We start from the raw sequence: 21,783 nt of genomic DNA on the forward strand, positions 1-21,783 counted from the left end.
GTTTTTTTCTAAACGATCTCTCCAACTCGTTTTCGTCTTTGGATTCGAAACACTCGACGTATCAAATATATGCCCACAAGTTTGTACTGCAGAAGAAAGCAATGATCGAGTCTGAAGAATCTAGACACGTTTTGATCTGTTAATATTCATCAGAATTAAGACACTTTGATCGAATTGTAACAAATTTCCAAAGCTTTGAAAACTTTGTCGGCTTACCCTCATCTCCCATGTCATGAGATTTTTACATGAGTCATTTTCAATATCTTGTACGTGAGTTACGATGAAAACGTAAAATTGAAGACCAATGTCCGGCAGAAACTTGTTCATTACATGTATACACGTAAATTTCTCCTTTATCAATGCACGGTCACTTGTACACATTATACGTTACACGGTGAAAGTTTCAAGTAGTCGCAACTGAACACGAAAGACTTCTGGGTATAAACAGGCGTGAGATCATTCGCTTCAGTTCCTCCTCTCATTCCGGACTTCCTGTTCGCGTTCCACTTGGTCTCGGTTTTTTGTTTTTTACTTTTTGTAGTTGTACTCGCCATACCTTGTACCGTTTTTCTACTTTTGTGCCAATTTGTTAACGTGCAGATCGACTTGCAGATTTTTCACCCAACAAGGATGTCCCTTCGATGGACAGAGAGCCACCCTACACGACCTGGAAGGTCCGAGACGAGGGCGAAGTCTGTCACACCATCGATTACGTATTTTACAACAAAGACGCCTTCGTGGTGAACGCCGTTCTCCAGTTTCCAACATCCGATGACATCGGCGAAGGTCGCGTGCCGTCCTACCAATATCCCAGCGACCATTTCTCCCTTTGCTGTGACTTCCGGTTTCAGGATCAAGAGAAAACTGGTCAGGCGCATATAGAGGAGCTCAAAGGCGTCAGTAGCTTATAAATAATACTGTAGCGTTATTCTCGCAACAATCGTCTCGCCATTATTCGCGATTAATAGGTACCGCAGTTATTTGCGGCATGTATAGGTATAGTGTTGATGTTCATGTTTGTAACTAAGACACTTCACGAATTAATTAATTAATCGATCAAGAGGCAATCAACCGTTGCGATCACGATTTTCAATCGATACGGACGATTAGGTCTCTGAGATTTTTTACTCTCGTATCGCAATTTGGCAGGCAGTTTCTGATCTTTTATTTTCGTACTGGTTTCGTTGACTCGCGTTATTAGACGTTACGGAAATTTGCGATCGGAATGCTAATCGCGATACCTCCGGAGATGACACAATCTAGGTGTATTATTAATTAAGAAACGTGCCTTTTTTTTTATTACCACTACTATATGTTGAACGAACGAATAAGCAAAAGTTGGATCTTAGTCGTCGATCTCATACTCATTTAATGACAGTTGACAGGACTAGAGAAATTGAAGTTTCAAGAGAATTGCTAGTTTTGTGCCTGGTACAATGATTGAAAAGATTGCGAGGCGATGCGACTGACTTGGTTCACGACGAAAACGCAGGATTTAACTTTTCCGGTTTTGTTCCTTGATGAGAAAAAAAAAATAAATAAAACACACAAAATCACAGACAAATATTTCTGTCAGTTGTCTGCTAGTTTCTCTTATTTTAAATTACTTGTTGTATATATTGATACTGTAATACTTAGTAACGTGATAGTTCCATGCAGACCGTGTATGACATTGTATTTAGATATACGACGAAAGTAGGAAATATGAATTTTTTTTTAATGATTATGTAATTACAATATGCATCAACATTGACAATGGTTCGCGATCACGAACGTCAGAAAATTTTATTGGATAGTTGACCAAAAAAAAGTCCCTAGCTATTCGATTCTTTTTTTTCATTTATCCGTTCTAATGGAAATCAAACAAAATATGCGATCTTATTATTAACCCCCTAGCTTTCTAAGATACGTTTAACTTTTTTCTTTTACAAATGGCGTAATATACTGTGACTGTTGACCTATGTGATTATTTTTTGATGTACAGAACAAATTGAAGAGGATTGAAAAAGAATGAAGCGTTATAAATACAGGTTGAAACGCTACGATAATAAACAGTAATCGACAAATTATTGCTAAGTATGTCATTTATATGAATATTTCTTTTCGTTTTACTGATTACGGTCATATGATATGAGGATCTATGTGTAGTAAGGGGATATAGTCGCGGCCTCATGTATCACGTTTGCGTGAAACTATGTTACATCATGTATATTACGTCGTTTGAACAAATTTTTTCTTGATTCGCGTTATTCTACTATTGTTGTTCGATGATGTTGCAATGATTTAACTACCATTGTACAACAAGGATGGATGAATGAATATCGACGTATTGTCGCGATAGGTGTGAACGATAATATTGAATGAGTGATTCCACTAGATGTTGTCTCCTATACAACGGTCCGGAAGAATTGTGATTTAGTCGTTAATTCAGAAGATTATGAGGATATATCATGTATTATTATATCTTGTATGTGTATATTGAATGATATTTTTATTAAAATGATGTTCTATTCATCGTTAATTGTCTACGTTCTCCTTCATCTCTGGTTAGTAATGATTAGCATGAAGTAGAAAAACATTGGCGCTATGTGATCTAAAGCTCCTGATCCCCCTCGCTATATGAAGTTGACATACTGCGACGTAGGATCAATTCCAGAGCAGAACGGACAGCAGATAAATAACATGAACAATCATTCGTTTCTTGGGTGCAACTCTGGATGCGTTGCTTGCCGCCTGATCGAACTCCGCTTACGTCGAGATAAAGCCTGAAAGAATGATTTTCGGCGATTTTCAGAATCATCGAAATTTTAAGACAGATTAATAGGGGTGAGCCTGACCTTTGATTTGCGTGACAAAATCTTACGTCGGAAAATCGATTCGCATGGCTGTGCTTGGAATAGTTGGACCCTCCGGAATGCACAAAACGTAGTGAAAAGGTCGTAGGACGAACGGGAGCGGATTTACGAAGGGAAGAATAGCAGTGCAGAAAGTACAGAAACGAATCTTTGGTTTTTCAGCTGTAACTTTTGATCCGATGCTCGCAGCCCATTGGGACCGTGCTCATTCGATTTCGCTCGCAAAACTACGTCGGAATAGCGCATCAAATAATTCATTCGAGCACTTTCCAAAATCGTCGAATTTTTGCCAAAAATACAAAGGGGTTAGCCTTACTTTTTTTTTGGCCAAAAAATTTTGCGTCTCAGAATCGATTCGTGTGGCCCTGTTTGGAGTAACTGGACCCTCAGGATTGCAGAAAACGCTGCGAAAAGGTCGTAGGACGAACGGGAGCGGATTTACGAAGGAAAGAAGAGCAGTGCAGAAAGTACAGAAACGAATCTTTGGTTTTTCAGCTGTAACTTTTGATCCGATGCTCGCAGCCCATTGGGACCGTGCTTATTCGATTTCGCTCGCAAAACTACGTCGGAATAGCGCATCAAATAATTTATTCGAGCACTTTCCAGAATCGTCAAATTTCTGCCAAAAATACAAAGGGGTTAGCCTTACTTTTTCTTTGGCTAAAAAATTTTGCGTCTCAGAATCGATTCGTGTGGCCCTGTTTGGAGTAATTGGACCCTCAGGATTGCAGAAAACGCTGCGAAAAGGTCGTAGGACGAACGGGAGCGGATTTACGAAGGAACGAAGAGCAGTGCAGAAAGTACAGTAACGAATCTTTGGTTTTTCAGCTGTAACTTTTGATCCGATGCTCGCAGCCCATTGGGACCGTGCTCATTCGATTTCGCTCGCAAAACTACGTCGGAATAGCACATCAAATAATTTATTCGAGCATTTTCCAAAATCGTCAAATTTTTGCCAAAAATACAAAGGGGTTAGCCTTACTTTTTTTTTGGCCAAAAAATTTTGCGTCTCAGAATCGATTCGTGTGGCCCTGTTTGGAGTAATTGGACCCTCAGGATTGCAGAAAACGCTGCGAAAAGGTCGTAGGACGAACGGGAGCGGATTTACGAAGGAAAGAAGAGCAGTGCAGAAAGTACAGAAACGAATCTTTGGTTTTTCAGCTGTAACTTTTGATCCGATGCTCGCAGCCCATTGGGACCGTGCTCATTCGATTTCGCTCGCAAAACTACGTCGGAATAGCGCATCAAATAATTTATTCAAGCACTTTCCAAAATCGTCAAATTTTTGCCAAAAATACAAAGGGGTTAGCCTTACTTTTTTTTTGGCCAAAAAATTTTGCGTCTCAGAATCGATTCGTGTGGCCCTGTTTGGAGTAATTGGACCCTCAGGATTGCAGAAAACGCTGCGAAAAGGTCGTAGGACGAACGGGAGCGGATTTACGAAGGAACGAAGAGCAGTGCAGAAAGTACAGTAACGAATCTTTGGTTTTTCAGCTGTAACTTTTGATCCGATGCTCGCAGCCCATTGGGACCGTGCCCATTCGATTTCGCTCGCAAAACTACGTCGGAATAGCGCATCAAATAATTTATTCGAGCACTTTCCAGAATCGTCAAATTTTTGTCAAAAATACAAAGGGGTTAGCCTTACTTTTTTTTTGGCCAAAAAATTTTGCGTCTCAGAATCGATTCGTGTGGCCCTGTTTGGAGTAATTGGACCCTCAGGATTGCAGAAAACGCTGCGAAAAGGTCGTAGGACGAACGGGAGCGGATTTACGAAGGAAAGAAGAGCAGTGCAGAAAGTACAGAAACGAATCTTTGGTTTTTCAGCTGTAACTTTTGATCCGATGCTCGCAGCCCATTGGGACCGTGCTCATTCGATTTCGCTCGCAAAACTACTTCGGAATAGCGCATCAAATAATTTATTCAAGCACTTTCCAAAATCGTCAAATTTTTGCCAAAAATACAAAGGGGTTAGCCTTACTTTTTTTTTGGCCAAAAAATTTTGCGTCTCAGAATCGATTCGTGTGGCCCTGTTTGGAGTAATTGGACCCTCAGGATTGCAGAAAACGCTGCGAAAAGGTCGTAGGACGAACGGGAGCGGATTTACGAAGGAACGAAGAGCAGTGCAGAAAGTACAGTAACGAATCTTTGGTTTTTCAGCTGTAACTTTTGATCCGATGCTCGCAGCCCATTGGGACCGTGCCCATTCGATTTCGCTCGCAAAACTACGTCGGAATAGCGCATCAAATAATTTATTCGAGCACTTTCCAGAATCGTCAAATTTTTGTCAAAAATACAAAGGGGTTAGCCTTACTTTTTTTTTGGCCAAAAAATTTTGCGTCTCAGAATCGATTCGTGTGGCCCTGTTTGGAGTAATTGGACCCTCAGGATTGCAGAAAACGCTGCGAATAGGTCGTAGGACGAACGGGAGCGGATTTACGAAGGAAAGAAGAGCAGTGCAGAAAGTACAGAAACGAATCTTTGGTTTTTCAGCTGTAACTTTTGATCCGATGCTCGCAGCCCATTGGGACCGTGCTCATTCGATTTCGCTCGCAAAACTACGTCGGAATAGCGCATCAAATAATTTATTCGAGCATTTTCCAAAATCGTCAAATTTTTGTCAAAAATACAAAGGGGTTAGCCTTACTTTTTTTGTGGCCAAAAAATTTTGCGTCTCAGAATCGATTCGTGTGGCCCTGTTTGGAGTAATTGGACCCTCAGGATTGCAGAAAACGCTGCGAAAAGGTCGTAGGACGAACGGGAGCGGATTTACGAAGGAAAGAAGAGCAGTGCAGAAAGTACAGAAACGAATCTTTGGTTTTTCAGCTGTAACTTTTGATCCGATGCTCGCAGCCCATTGGGACCGTGCTTATTCGATTTCGCTCGCAAAACTACGTCGGAATAGCGCATCAAATAATTTATTCGAGCACTTTCCAGAATCGTCAAATTTTTGCCAAAAATACAAAGGGGTTAGCCTTACTTTTTTTTTGGCCAAAAAATTTTGCGTCTCAGAATCGATTCGTGTGGCCCTGTTTGGAGTAATTGGACCCTCAGGATTGCAGAAAACGCTGCGAAAAGGTCGTAGGACGAACGGGAGCGGATTTACGAAGGAAAGAAGAGCAGTGCAGAAAGTACAGAAACGAATCTTTGGTTTTTCAGCTGTAACTTTTGATCCGATGCTCGCAGCCCATTGGGACCGTGCTTATTCGATTTCGCTCGCAAAACTACGTCGGAATAGCGCATCAAATAATTTATTCGAGCACTTTCCAGAATCGTCAAATTTCTGCCAAAAATACAAAGGGGTTAGCCTTACTTTTTCTTTGGCTAAAAAATTTTGCGTCTCAGAATCGATTCGTGTGGCCCTGTTTGGAGTAATTGGACCCTCAGGATTGCAGAAAACGCTGCGAAAAGGTCGTAGGACGAACGGGAGCGGATTTACGAATGAAAGAAGAGCAGTGCAGAAAGTACAGAAACGAATCTTTGGTTTTTCAGCTGTAACTTTTGATCCGATGCTCGCAGCCCATTGGGACCGTGCCCATTCGATTTCGCTCGCAAAACTACGTCGGAATAGCGCATCAAATAATTTATTCGAGCACTTTCCAGAATCGTCAAATTTTTTGCCAAAAATACAAAGGGGTTAGCCTTACTTTTTTTTTGGCCAAAAAATTTTGCGTCTCAGAATCGATTCGTGTGGCCCTGTTTGGAGTAATTGGACCCTCAGGATTGCAGAAAACGCTGCGAATAGGTCGTAGGACGAACGGGAGCGGATTTACGAAGGAACGAAGAGCAGTGCAGAAAGTACAGAAACGAATCTTTGGTTTTTCAGCTGTAACTTTTGATCCGATGCTCGCAGCCCATTGGGACCGTGCTCATTCGATTTCGCTCGCAAAACTACGTCGGAATAGCGCATCAAATAATTTATTCGAGCACTTTCCAGAATCGTCAAATTTTTGCCAAAAATACAAAGGAGTTTGTCTCAATCATTCCGTCACTGTCGAGTCACAACCCTCTTATCTCGGCATTGGTCTGCATCACTCATTCCCGACGTCATCGAGCCTTGAGGAATAAAAAAGTGCATAGCCGACAGGACTAGACCAACACGGAAGACTGAATCATTCAAATAATCAGCCCTTATCTCATTAGAATTCATTCGGAATTAAAATGCTTTAATTTCACAAATGAATCAGCTGTGTGTCAGACAGAGACCTTAGTAGTCGTAATTCAATCCTTTAATGATCGTCGCAGCGATTCACTAACAATTGTACATATTTTTTCCCATTCACTTTTGTTAATGCTTGACATAGTCCTATTACTGGTGCATGTCTCACATACATCGTATGAGCTAGAGTAACTCAAACTTAACAAACGTTCCTTTTAACAATATATTTTTGTCAACCATTTAACAATATTCCGTAACAATATAATTCCAATCTCATTATCACTTGTGCTCAACCAATACTGAAGAACCTCCTCCTTGGTGATGTATCTCAAACGACGAATTTCTAAAATGCGCATCGAAGTCATCATATATGCAATATTCTGCGGCTTTTCGTTATCATCGACCATTTCATTGTTCCAATATTGTAGATGCGAATTATTCATCGTCTCATACGTAGAGCAGGCCAATGTCGTAATAACAAAATTACTAACAATATTTCTTCAAGTCAAATTTCAAAGCTTTTTCTGTCCACTCATCATTCAGCAATTGTCAACATACCACATGGAATAAAAACACGTTTACCAACACCACATGATCGGCTCGTACCAATGATATATTCTCAATAGAAATTTGATACCTAATTAAAGCTCTTATTGTCTAGTCGTATAATGGTAATAACAATCTCTATACCGTACTAAAACTAGTCAACTTTCTTGTATACTCTATTAGAAAAAAACTTTGGGTTTGAGTCCACCCTCTACCCTAATGCTATGCTCAACTCTCAAGAACAAGCGCTTTTATTACGTTCACTTTGTGAGAAAACTGATCGTATGAATAAAAATAAAGTGCCACCCAACTATCAAGTTGAATTCTTATATAAACAGTAGCGGGAGTAACCCGGAACAATAAAAATTATCGTGGCAGTCTACATTTAATCACGAAATTAATCACGCCGTAACCAGTGCATATCCTAGTTTTTCAATACTTTTTCTACACGATGGATTCATTCGTGATCACTTTTAGCCATCAATATTTTTATAACTACATGCTTCTACGATTGCACTGAGAGCGTATCTTTGCATACAGTCATCAGATAAGCTGTCTTTTCATCAAATTTGCAAATTTTCGGTATATCCAAATTCATTCACAACAGTTCGACTATTCAAGTCCCTCGATTTTAAAAAAGGCGTTTCTGATCTGTTCATGTTCCTACATTATAGATAAAAACCAATCAGCTACTTTCAATTTTAACATTGCTTCCACTATCCCACCTTATATAGAATATTATATTTACTTAATATACTATACATATACTTTCATGTGTTGAGCCATCTAGGCTCACAAACAATTTTCGCAAATATTTAACACAATCTCAAAAACAACAAAGTTATATTGGCACAGCGTGAAAAAAATATACCTTATTCATGCAATTATGCATATGATATAATAGTAGCCATAAAGGAAAGTCGTGCGATGTACGGAAAATACCAAAGTGCGTACTTCATCTCTAAGTCAAGTTCAAAGTAAACTTCGGTCACGCATATTCATATTCTTCAAATTTCACCATAGCACCGCAATCTTAGCCACTTTCCTTTACGTTACGTGTTGCGTGATAAACGCCAGCGCAACATTTTCAACACAGATACCTTTTGGTTTCTTTGGTCATTGAGTTTTATAGTGTATATACTTTGGTCTAAATTACAGCGTTAATATAAGCGGTGTAAAAGTCTTTTCTCAAAATTTATCACTTTCGAATCCTCAGTAGAACGTTGAACGCACTTCAAGTCACGCAAATTTTTAACATTTTATTATCGACACATCTAATCGACATAGAATTTCCAACCCATACCAATTCTTTCTAATGTATAAATATCACATCTAATGATCGATATAATTTCGTAGCGTATTCGAAAAAGCGACGCCGATGTAAATATCTGATAATGATAAAATTTTCAACGCGAAATTTTCGCCATTTTCACAAATAAAGAATCTCCGAAGCGCTTTTTACACGCCTAAATCCGCGATACTATCCATGGCAGTTCCGTACGAACAATGGCTAATGAAACTTGAAACATGTTTATTCTACAGAGTGGCTTTTTGTTGACATCGTCCCACTGAGCGCCAGAATTTTTCTCTCCAACAGCCCCGAAAGCGGGCATTTATCGAGAGTCGACCGCAGCTACACGTAGTCACGATAGTCAACGCGACTGATGTTAATTTCACTAGTAGCACATATTGCAGTCCTTATTGATGTAAGTCTGACGAATTTGCTATTATTGTACTGTTCACTGGCGCTGCGAAGGAATTCACGATGTCCACAAGGCTCACATAGGTTCCAACCACGAGCCCCACAATTCCGAATAATATTAGGAAGATGTTCTTGATCAAGGACGACATGCCGGGTCCCATGTCGGGCCACATAACGCATATCTCGATTATGGCAGGAAAGGCGAGTCCTAGTGCCGAAAGACACAAGGCTCCAAACAGCGAGATGAAGAGACCCAGACGCGGCACAGCGATCGCCAGTATAACTGAAAAGCGGTTAAGATTTTGTATCAAGAAATGCAGGAATCGTTTTTCCCGCTTGCTTCGAAGTCGAATGATTTCATGTCCAAGTGACATTGTAACAAGAAGTTTTAGACCGGACATGAGTCAGCCCTTGAACTTCCTGTTTTCACGCTGCAGGTTCCAAGTTCATGGAGAAAAAAAAGAATTATGTCCAATTCACATTTCGAACTACAAAATTAGATTTGTGATTAACGATTTTGAAGCCTAATAAATTCATCGTTACAAATTTTGGATGTCTGACCTTGCATTCGTTATCGGTAATCCAAAAAACCTTCGGCTAGCAATTTCTGCCAAAATCGGGATATTTTCAGATTTGCGTTCAACTATTCAACAAACCGACAAGTGCGAATGTTCATCAAAATCCAAATGTTTTTAGTATTTTTTCCAGCTTATCGAATACACCAAATTTTAATTTAGCAAGTCTGGCCTTAGATTCGTGATTAGCGACCCAAAAAACCTCACGGTACCAATTTTCATTCAAATCCATTCATCGTCTCAACTATCATCGTTATTATTTGATTTTTTGGAACTTTTTCATTTAAATAATTGAAAACGTACCGAACCGATCAGTGCCAAAATGTAATCAGTTCTAAGTTTGGAGAAGCCACGTCGATTGAGATCAAAATCATTGAAATCCGGTAACTCGTTTTCGAGCTATCGTCGAAGAAACAGGAAGTTAAAAATGTTCACCTGACTCCCTAAAGCGTCAACTTACAGGTGGCAATGGTGACGATTGTCCTCAGGACGTACTCCCAGAAAAGTTTGTTCTTAGGAATACGACGATCCAGGTAGGTGTTCCAGATGATCTCAACGGGCACGTAGCCTTGGAGGGCGTAAGTTATGAATATCGCGATGGCGAACATTATTTTTATGGCCTGTGCCATCCTGTGGGCGGAAACAGATAAAGAGAAATAAACATTGGGTCGATTATGGTGATTCAAGTGCGAATAGTGCGTAGCATTTGGAACATCGACATACACGTCCCCTTTAGGAAGATTCAAAGTAATGCTCCCTTCGGCTGCCGCCCCGTATTTGATATAACCGAAAACTCCGACCAGAATGTACAAGATCACGATGACGGTCATCCCGATGTTCAGTACGCCAAAGTAACCACCAAAGTTCTGGGGAGTCTTCATGTTGTTTTCCAAAGCTATGATCTATCGGTGACAGAAGAAGTGGTACAAGGTTTCTTTTCATGTAGATGAACTATTTCGAGGTGGACAATTGATTTTCAGTTAGGGTCATGAGGTTATAAAATAACTCACCACTCCGACAGCTTCCAAGGCAAATAACGTGGTACCAAAGTACAGGGAAAAGTTTCTCAACGAGCCGTACAATTCCCTTTCGCTAACGGACGGAAGATCGTCAAAAACGTAATACAGGATCATTGATAGACCAACGAAAGTGATGACATTCGCCAGGGAGGAGAATGGCGCAAGCACTTTCAAGTTCCTAATGTAGTTTATCAATGTCAGTGGTACGAGCAAAATCAGCATGTGCAATTTCGCATCTATTGGAGGCCAATACTGATCGGTTACCTGGCAACGGATCGTCGAAAAATGATTAGCTTTCGCATACTGCGTTAAACGGAGGCTTGAAGACAAGTTAAAAAGTAAAATTTCTCTCTCAAGGCTTCCGGAAACTACCTGCTTTATATTCTCCGCGACAAAGACGATGTAGACGCAGCAAATTCCCAGTTGATATGCTATTAGAAACCCATCGACGAGACCTCTGAAAGACGTTGTTACCTAACTTTATACGTCTATAAAAAATCTGAATAACGTTCAAAAATAACTTTGGAATATTAACATTTTTCTACATCCGCAAGTTGATTCGCATTTGAACGCTAAAAATAAAAAAGCTGTGAACATTTTCTGCCACGTATAGAGAATTACAGATACTCACGGCGCGGAGGGTGCGAACATTTTACACCATCGTGGCCCTTGTTCCAAAGCGTACTTCATGCTCATCGGATAACTCAAAATGGGGACCTTCATTCTTTTGCACAATTTGTACTGCGCTTTTACGAGAACGTGCAAGCAGTAGGTGCATAAAATACCGATGAGAATCGTTGCTATGACGCCGGTGACCAGACCACTGTTGTAAAAGGCATTCGGCATTGCCAGAATCCCAGTCCCCAGGCTGCCCTTCAGCAGATGGATCAACGTCTCGGAGTTCCTGAAACCAGATCAAGTTCAAGTTCTTTCACGTAGGTCTACTAACCGTGCGGTACAACCCATTCGACCCAATTCTTCTCTCCGAAAGTGCTTTTAACTCGATGACGATATACTCACGAGGTGGGATTCGGCCTGTTCCGATGTTTGTGCGGATCATACGACTCATCCGAATCCGATACTGGCGATCCTCCGTCTCCACTTTTCAGGAAATTCCCATCTGGCGTTTGTTTTTCCCCGCTGCAATGATTACAGACCATTATTACCTCGTCTAACGTGCGCTGGTCGAACGGATTCTAGTCCGATGTTTTCCTTGTGGTATTAAATTAATGGGACGAGAACGCACTCGTTGTCATATAAGAGCCGTCAGTGTATCCCATTACAAATCACTGCTAAGATATTATAATCCGCGCGCACATCCCAACGATCGACGTGTTCGACACACTTTGACCGAGTGGCAAGGTGAAACGATAGTCTGTCTATTTTGAAATTCGCGTAGCTTTAACCGTCTCTGAAATCAGAACTCACTTGAAGGAGCTCTGCCCAGTCATCAACTGCATGTTGATAGTTTCCCCATTCTTTTCCTCCATGGTGACGTTTCTGGAACAGAAACGAGGTCGTCGACCAATGATCGATGTGCACAAGTCTTACGATAAATAGAGTGAAAAATTTGTCATGTCGGAAGGTATTTGATTTGTTGTGGTGTGTGGTTTTCTCGATGTTTTACTTCCGAAAGTGCCAAAGCTTTTTTTGGATCCGAATAGATCTTCTTCAGGAACGCGAGTTGACGATGCGATGCATCCGGAGCATTGCGGAGGATGCATCTGCATCTTCGCTCACGTCACGCTTATTAATCATGTCACCGATTGCATCGATTGCGAGTAACCCAGAAGCGCGAGCAATGACGTCGAGTCCATTCATGCTTTGCTCGGTGCGTTCTGTGTATTTGCAAAAACAAATATTCATCCCGATCAAGTATCAATTGCCAATCAGAAGAATTAGGATTCGCTGGTTATTGGAGTGGATTTAAATTACCTAATCAAAATCCGCAATGCATATATTAAAGCCTTGGCGCATTCTGCATATTAACTGATTGGCTTAATCGGTACATTGGGGTCAAATGCAGTCAACTGTATCTGTACGACACAAATAATGTATTCCTTGCTTATGTTTCGTACGTGAAAAAACTGTTTTCTGCTACCCTCAAGACGCTCGATGCTACCATTTACCGAGTTGATCAAAGACGGAGTAAATCCTTGCGACCACGTTCGCCAACCCTTATTTTCGTCTACTATAAGAATAAATTTAATGGCTGAGTCGTATTCGATTTTCACTTAACACACCGTCAAAGTTTATGACACTGAGTTTTGCTTCGTTCCACTTGGGAAACAAAATTAAACCTCGGGTTGTGCTAGGTAATTACTCAATAAATACTCAACCCAGATAACTCGAAGACAAGTAACAACTCTCGCGAGCCAATATTCACGAGCGTGGGTGCGAGTTACATAAAAGGATAACGTGTGTACGAATTACGATTATAATACCTCGGTCGTTAGAAACGATGTTTCGACACGGTAATTTCGTTTCAATTTAGACCCATATGCAGCTTTGCCCAGTCGCGATTTTTGGCTTTAATAACGCGTCAATAACGCCAATCGCATGTTAAAGTCACAAGGCATCAAAATAAAAAAAAAAAAAAAAAAAAACACTTTAAAAATAATTACAGCTGAATTGGTTTTGGTTTACCTAAATAATTTCGGAGGAATGTGGAATGGATTTGAACGACATGAACTTTCGCGTCTGTCCGATTTAGAAAATCCTAACTTTATTATTATGTAAAAGTTCTGCAGGGGACGAGAAGAAGAAACAACGGGCATCTCAATTCCTCTTGTAGGTCAGTGCACGAGGCGATAAATCAGGAATTTCGGCATTCACTCGTATATTTAGATCCAGTGTCCGAAATCGTTACGACCGCAATACCAATAGCTTGCTCAAACTTGTAAAAACCAAAGATTGCACAGGTCTGCAACCAAAAAACTGCACGAGTTTTACTCACTGAAACCGGGAAAAATTATTCAAATAATTCCATCGCGTTAGATTTTTTATTGAACTCGTGTTTGTAATTTCATTTAGAGTGAAACTCCCTTTTAACTCGAGATCTGGTATCCTATTATTGATTCTAAAAATCCTATGCAAAAGTGATTTCGCACTTTCATTTAATATGTAGGTATTAGATCCAGACACAAGAATAAATATAAACAGGGAAACAGAAAATGGAAAGCGGAAGCGCGTTCGGAGAAGTATAAAACAGAAGCAGAAATGGAATATTAAGTACATTTCACCAAGAAATTGTTTGTTTCATTTCATAAGAAATATTGTTTAATTCATTGTAATGAAATGGTGTTTGTTTTTTTTTTCTCTTTTCATTATTCTTATACTTTTTTTTTATGCAAACACATTGTATTTTGCAAAAATACTTTACGTGATGGAGGGTAATGGAAGTGATTTTTGGATTCGGCACACTCGAAAACGTAATATTTACCAAAAACATGCCATGCAGCTGAAAAAAAAAAAAAAAAAAAAATTTCTTTGCAGACCTGTGTTATGAAACATCTCGTACCGATTGGTATTCAAATTTCCAAAAATAATTCCCACAGTTAAAAACCAAGCATAATAGTCTCGGTTTTGACGTGCACAATTTTAAACCGAAATTTAAATTGACCGAATAAAATGTCTAAAAATTTTTGCATTTACTATTATTCATTTATTTCTCGCGCAAATATATTCGCACTTTCCAAGCTTTAATTGTACGTTTCCCGTTGGTCCAAGAGCGGTAACTCATGATGCAGTTCCTTCGCAGAGTGCAAAATCAGTGCCGATCTAAATATAACTCGACGGCGGTTACAATTGTATCGTTGGGCTCTAGCTGCATACCCTCCGCATCTCCAGCTGCGACCAGGAAGTTCAAATTACAATTTCGATTACGGCATTAACCGACGGCAGGGAAAACTTGCCGGGCCGATACTTGATCGAAAGCCGGAAATCGCGTCTGAAATTTCCGGATATACGTGCACGAAAATATTATATATAAATTTCAAACGTATTTGACTAACATTTTTCGACCGAATTCATTGACGTTAAAAAAATGATCGCCGTTTCTATTACGTATACATATACAATTATATATGATTTTTAGATTCTCTTCCATAGCTTCGTTCTTCGTCGTTATTTCAGGTTTTTCCCGTCTCGTCGACGATGAGAAAAAAAAAAAAAAAAAAGAAAAAAAGTTCAGTACCAACGATGGGAAAAACAATTTGTTCACGTTCAAATTTGGCTAACGATATTTACACACTTCTAAACGAGTAAATATTATACAAGACGACGACGGGCTTTTGGTTTTCTGTTTCGTTTTTTCTTTCATCTTGACATTTAATTAACTCGATCGACTCGAGTCACACATTTTCGCGCGCGATGCGAAATTAAGGACTTACCTGGTCACCGTTCGTCAGTGTTGTACCTATCGAAATATCCTCGGCGTCCCTGAATCGCGTTTAACCCAAACACCTCGGTGAAAAACCAAGGTGCTTTGTCAAAACTTTTCACGTATGCCAAGTTGCGAATATAATGCTACCGCGATGAGCGATTTCTCTCGACTGTCTGCAGCCACAGGGCGCAACGCAATCACGACATTTTATTATCTCATCTCTGAGCACTGCAGCAGCCTCGACCAACTGTTCTATTATATTTATAATCACGTGGTCCAGTGACGCTTCCAAGTAAATTTTTCCGAGGAATTCTCCTCGTCGTCGCTGTCGATTCCTTTCAGAAATCTTCTCACCGATATACGAAGCTTGCTCCGAATTTAACCCTAGAACGGTTCCGGATGGGGGCGAAAAAATACTCAATTGGAATTTAAGTTACCCGCAGCGTTTTCTTTTTTTTTTTCTTCTTTTGACTCGACACGCATTAATTTTTTTCACCACTTTTTTTCGAACTTGTGGAAAAAGATTTTTGTCCCACGTGATTCCTCGTTTAAAAACTAAGAAAACGAGACGATGTAGGACCCTTAAGTTAAAAATAAAAAAGAAAGTAAAATATGTCACCGTTTTAGGGTCGATAAAGCTGATTGATCACCGGCTCGTTGTAATTCTTTAATCGATTCTACGTTCGCAAGAAATTTGCAACGAATCAACGAGCCGATTTCAACGAGCGTTTTTTCAGTTAACGGAAGTAGTGCCGATTCCTACAAGTCACGTCCCTCGTACCAAATAATAAGCAAGGGAGGTTTTTTAACAAACAGATAATCGTTGGCTTGCTGTCTCAGGTCTTGAATTCAATCCGTCAACTTTCGTCGATCTATCCAGGCACGAGAAAATAAACGAAACAATTGTAGAAGTAATTGAGGAGGAATGCCAGGAGTACGCTATATTCGTAAACATATAGAGAGTCGGAAAGTATAGTTCGATTATTGCACCATAGGTTATAACTGACAATGAGTCTGACATAACTGCGTCAGTACGAGTTAATGCAATTGCAGAATGCAGGAGTGGTCGTGTATCGTAGCCGATAATGCTGCCAATTCGTTTCGCAAATTATTGAGCAAGCTTTAGTGGAGCTAGAGATTTTCATTCGTTAATGGCATACGTAAGCTGACAACGACGATTACTACGCCAAGATATTCTCATTAAGCAAATTATCGTATACTGTATACGTACGCAGATCGTACGGAGTTAAAATTGAAGGCTGCGTGTCTGTTGAACTCGCGAAAAAATAACGCGGGAAAAGCAACTGTAACGCAAATATCCAGGTAAGAAATAATACTCAAACACAAATATCCCGGTACGAAACATTTCGTATCTGCAATGTTGTGTGTGTTATGATTTTCGGAAATTCGTGCTAAAGTTATTTTATCGCGAATTCGATAAAACTGTCAACGAATCGAAACTGTAAATATTTTCCACAAATCGTAATGTATGGGGTGTAAATTGAGCTATGGAAGTAAAAAAAAAAAGACTGACCTAAAATTGAATCAACGGTTAAATCCGCGGCCGGTGCAGGAGCATCGATCGGCCCCAATGACGTCATCTGCAAAAGTGCATGACCCGAAACTACGGAGTTCATACGCTGCGGGATTGCACGCGATTTTACACTTGCCTTGGTCCGTTTGAAAAAATTAGGATATTTTTAAGTTGGAACAGAAAAAAAGAAAAAAAACACCGTAACTAATTATATATTTGTAGATGTATTGAAATGAATGAAACGTAATCTGTGTTTTAATTTTCTTTTTATTTTTTGTCATTTTTCTTTCTTTTTTTTTTCCGCTGTCATAATTAATATTATTTTCATTGTTATTACTATACGAGAAGTATTCTTATAACAAAGCCATCCGTCGCTCTTATTTACATTTTCGCTTGTGGTAAAATCAAGTATATGTGTACGTGTGTATGTAGTGTACTTTTAAAATAACAAAATCGATTGAAAATTAATTTTACCTATTGCAATTTATGTAATATGGTTCTATGTGTGTATTTGTGTGAGTTATTAAACGAGGAAAAATTAGTCGTGCAAAATTTGAACAAATTTTGAAACATAGCTCGAACTCTGTATCCGTATTATAAATGATTAAAGTAATTTGTATGATTACGGTAGATAAACATTCTATTTCTTACAAATTTGAATTATTTTTTTGTTCTCGATATCGTTTCGTCTCTTTTTTTCTTCAACACATATTTTCCGGAGTTATCGTTACGAACTATTTACATTAATTTACTTAATAATTCAATCACGCAATCATAGATCATTCGACACCTTTCTCACGATGGCGACTTGTTGACTTGTTTTTAATTTATTTTTTTTTTTTTTTCGTGTGCGTGTGTTTTTTTTTTTCGTTTTTTGCAACTATTTACAGACTGCCATTCTCTACTTTGTATATAATAAAAATAATAACAATCTAAAGTCTTATCGGATGTTGTTTTCCCCGATTGAATATCAAAGGAAAGTTTTCCTACACCCTATCTTAATTAATTATGAATACATACTATAATGTGGATATAACATCTGTATCTGTATCATGTATATGTATATATGTATACATCCTGCAATATCTAGGCATCTATTCTAAATTTATTCATCGTGTGTTTATAAATCGTAGATTCTGTAAGTGTAACCGGTTATAAAAATTTTTTATTTCTCCAGTTGAGAATTTTTGCTGTACAATATTATATATACATAGATACCGATGCAGTAAATTTCTTTACAAACAATATATTTTAATAATAATAATAATAATAATAATAATAATAATAATAATAATAATAATAATAATAATAATAATTTTCGAAAAAAATAACAATAACAAACACATCGGTCAACCGACGTGAGTTTATATCTTATTTATTATAATACGAGCGTACATAAACTACTTGCACCGGGAATTATTTGCGCTAAGACAATCAATGCGTAAAAACAGTTTCTTCTTCTTATTTTTTTTTTTTTAATGTTTTTGTTTTCTAGACAAGTCTTTGCGGCTTGGTAAGGGACTAGGTTCATTTTTGGAGCTTCAAACGTCGCGTCATTATTATAAAAATAATTTTTAACCAATTTCAATTTCTTTCTCAGACTGTCAAATTTTCCGAATGCACAATATCGATATTAATATTCGTCGAAATGTTTCGAAAATTTTCATTGTTTTTCATTCACTCGCCACGTGCGAGAGAGAGGGAAAAAAAAAAAAAAAAAATCAACACATTCTTTGTAAAATATCCACCGCGGAATTCCGTGCTGGTGAAAATTCAAATCGAAACTGTACACATATATATATATGTATGGTTCTAAGTATAGGTGTATGTATATATACATATATTTATTTGTTAGATGAAACACGTGTGTATATATATTTATTACTAAAATGACTGTAACGCACCATCGCATAACTATTCGACCCGCGAATTCGACACAGACAATATTTTCGCCCTTTAATTATTTATTTATCGATTTATTATCATATAGCGAAATATTCGTTCTTTGACGTTTCTTCACCCTCTCTATTTTTAGGAAAACTCTCGTTAATTTTATCGAACAAACCCGCGTAGCTGTTAACAAAATCTCTACAAGCGTATAGTAAATTCAAGCTTAATTAAGCGGGGTACGGTTGAAGTGAAGAACAAAAAAAAAATAAGAAATAAAAAATAAAAATTAATAAAAAAAAAAAAGAAAACAAACGAGCGAAGAAAAGGAGACTAAAATGTAAATTTAAATAAAGAAAAGCTTCACTCACCCCGGGAAACTTGAGCTGTGTATTAAATTAGCGAAATGTCACCCCCGCATAACGCGAAATCAATTTGTTAGACAGGTGATACGGGATTTTCGGTGCACCGCGTGTCGCACTGTCACCAGAATACCTAGAATAGCGTCTAACTCCGTTTTACCCCGATCCATATGCCCGCCTCAACGATTCTATTGACACCTGACGGTGAGCTTGCGAAACCGTCAAGAATTTCATGCCGAAATACCGCCGATAGCGTAGACGCAAATTTTACGCATATTTCCAGGAAAAAAAAAAAAAATCGAACCGTTATACTTTTCGCCTCGGTGTATCAAAATTGCTTCAATTTTGTTTCAAATATTCTCGCTGTAATTTTGACAAGAACAAAAAAAAAAAAAATAAAATAAACGAATTACGTACTGCGATTAATTTTGAAGCTATGCATATTTTCATGAGTAATGATAATGCTATTGGATATTATCAGGTATTTGTATGTTTTTTTTTTCTCCGTTGGCCGTCTATCAATTTACTTTACTTTCACCACTTGGGATGAGAATGGAAAAAAAAAAAAAATTTCTAAACAGGAACTAATCGTCTAATTCGTTTTAGTGTTAATGTTTAGTTTTAATGTTTTCTGATGCGTCATTTCTTTTTTTTTTTTTCTTGTAGGATTCGTAACTCTGTTAATATTGTATCGGAAATAAATATCTCTTACCTTGATATATATCGTAAATGATGCGTATCGTATATGTATGTGTGTTTTTAGGTGTGAACATGCTATATGCATGCAACATAGTGTGCGTATCTAATATCGCATTTATATATGCTAAATCGGACACGTTAATGTAAATAATCACAACCTTTACTATATATATATTCATACGTTATCGCTTTCGCTGTAGAAGGAAAATTTTTGCGCACATTGAAAGAAGATAAAAAATAAGAAAAAAAATTGTCGAATACCAAGAAAATATTTATTCAAATACAACTTGGCAGGTATTTGATTGTTTCAATGGTTATCTACTTCCGGCAAGAAAAGTTCGTTTGGTATAAAATTCTTTTTAAACTTTTTATTTTTTTGAATCGTCGTATCGTCTGCTACGTATTATTGAAATAAATATTATCTTTCGTTCGACTATTTTTTTGCTTCAGTGCATATTCAATGTAGTACAATAATAATAATAATAATAATAATAATATTATAGTTTCACGGAATTTTTAGCGCTAAATTCTGCACAGAATGTGTGATTTGCAAAATGTCGCAGGTTGTATATCGACACCATTTATACGCAACGTATATCTCAATGGTATAAATTCATCATCGCTAGCGATAACTTTGAATTAGGAACTTGCGTGATTGATTATTGATATTAATACTTTTCTATATGCGTATAATACCGCCACTTTCTTTAATCGTATACTTATCGGCGTTATGCATCAATGATTACAAGTTCATGACGATGTTGTTTCATTTGTTGTTCTTATTATCATTGTTATTATATAATTTAATATATTTAAACATATGTATGCGTGTGTATATATTATATTGTGTATTTTTATTTTTTTTTAATCTCGTTTATCATTTTGCGTGGCTCGAATTCAAAGAACGAAGACGTTTCATAAATTCAAAACGAGACAAAAATTCGATGTTTATTTTGGCAGGAGTTAAATTTTTTATTTATTTATTTATTTATTTTTTTTTTCGATCTAACAACGATAACCTTTTTTAATTTTTTTTACTCACGGATTTCGAGTAACGAATAAATCGCCCGTTAATGGAAGAGATATTTCTGTTAAATACTGTACAGTTTTCAGGCAAAACACCAAACTCAATTTTTAAAATATTCAAATTTCCGTACGTTTTATGAGATATTTCGAAATATCCCCGATACTGTGTAGAATTTCAACCCATACTATCTATTTACATGATACAGTAAGATTTTTTCGATTTTGTACAACCGCAAACGACGTAAACGAGACGAAAGTTGAAAAATTTTCGCGCACTTTGATTTAAATAAATTCTGTAAAAAATTTCAAACCAAAGCTCTTCATATTTACGATAGTATAAAACATTTCTATCCGATTGTTGAGTCAAGATAGATAATGAAATTCACGAGGCTCAATTTACTCATTTCTCATTCTCTCTTTCTCTCTCTCTCTCTCTCTCTCTCTCTCTCTCTCTCTCTCAATGAAAAAGTGACAACTTCACGATTCGGACGAGCATTCGAATATCTCCGAAAAAATATCGACGACGCTCGACGAAAGCTCGTTCTCACAAATATTCCTAACAGAGAATTTTCTTTTCCCACCGTAACTATACCTCAAGGCGACACATCCATGGACTTGAAGTAATTTATAATCTGCAAAAGACTCGTGTAAGTCCCGGCGATCAGGCCGAGAAAACCAAAAGCGACGACTGCCGAATTTTTCGCTATCATTATGATCTTCTCGGTGCGATTCGTTACGTTCCAGAATGTGCAGGTGTAGATTATCGCCGGAAATGCGAGGCCAAGTCCCGATAAGGAGAGGGCACCGATCAGCGATATGAAATACTCCAGTTTCGGAATTGCAACCGCGAAGAGAACTGCGGATTGGGAATAGAGAAAAAAATATATAAAAATTACAAGTACATTAAAAAAACGGTCGACGATTATACATCATATTATCATCGGAATATTTAACACTGACGCTTTGCGCAAAGAAAAACAAACATTGGCAAGATATACGAAAAAAAAAAATTGCTTTCCGACTTAAAACTTGTTG

General features: G+C 38.0%; 3 protein-coding genes across 11 annotated transcripts in view; 1 reads left to right on the plus strand and 2 right to left on the minus strand.

Annotated features, from left to right (window-relative positions):
- LOC107222528 (nocturnin) overlaps positions 1-2,069 on the plus strand; it is a 29,653-nt gene extending 27,584 nt beyond the window's left edge. For all 5 annotated transcript variants that reach the window (XM_046731296.1, XM_015661943.2, XM_015661938.2 and 2 more), the window contains exon 5: positions 613-2,069. In XM_046731296.1, coding sequence (XP_046587252.1) covers positions 613-911 — 299 coding nt within the window. In that variant the 3' untranslated portion in view covers positions 912-2,069. The remainder of the gene's footprint in view (positions 1-612) is intronic.
- On the minus strand, positions 629-19,159 carry LOC107216641 (proton-coupled amino acid transporter-like protein CG1139). Of its 4 annotated transcripts, none has more exons than XM_046731292.1 (10): positions 19,033-19,159; positions 12,285-12,356; positions 11,877-11,996; positions 11,488-11,760; positions 11,229-11,313; positions 10,848-11,120; positions 10,561-10,739; positions 10,298-10,467; positions 7,223-9,545; positions 629-667 (listed from the first exon to the last, which is right to left on the minus strand). In XM_046731292.1, the coding sequence occupies exons 2-9, from the start codon at positions 12,344-12,346 to the stop codon at positions 9,259-9,261; spliced, it is 1,449 nt and encodes a 482-aa protein (XP_046587248.1). In that variant the 5' UTR covers positions 12,347-12,356; positions 19,033-19,159; the 3' UTR covers positions 629-667; positions 7,223-9,258. The 4 variants fall into 4 exon arrangements, with proteins under 4 accessions (XP_046587248.1, XP_046587249.1, XP_046587247.1 ...); XM_046731293.1 differs by lacking the exon at positions 19,033-19,159 and adding an exon at positions 15,248-15,444 and having other exon boundaries at positions 7,769-9,545; XM_046731291.1 differs by lacking the exon at positions 19,033-19,159 and adding an exon at positions 15,248-15,444.
- The window catches only part of LOC107226820 (proton-coupled amino acid transporter-like protein CG1139), a 41,516-nt gene continuing 37,227 nt past the window's right edge, over positions 17,495-21,783 (minus strand). For both annotated transcript variants that reach the window (XM_046731290.1, XM_046731289.1), the window contains one exon: positions 17,495-21,604. In XM_046731290.1, the coding sequence (XP_046587246.1) occupies positions 21,342-21,604 (263 nt within the window). In that variant the 3' untranslated portion in view covers positions 17,495-21,341. The remainder of the gene's footprint in view (positions 21,605-21,783) is intronic.

Source organism: Neodiprion lecontei, chromosome 2, assembly GCF_021901455.1.
Source record: "Neodiprion lecontei isolate iyNeoLeco1 chromosome 2, iyNeoLeco1.1, whole genome shotgun sequence".
Lineage (NCBI taxonomy): Eukaryota > Metazoa > Arthropoda > Insecta > Hymenoptera > Diprionidae > Neodiprion > Neodiprion lecontei.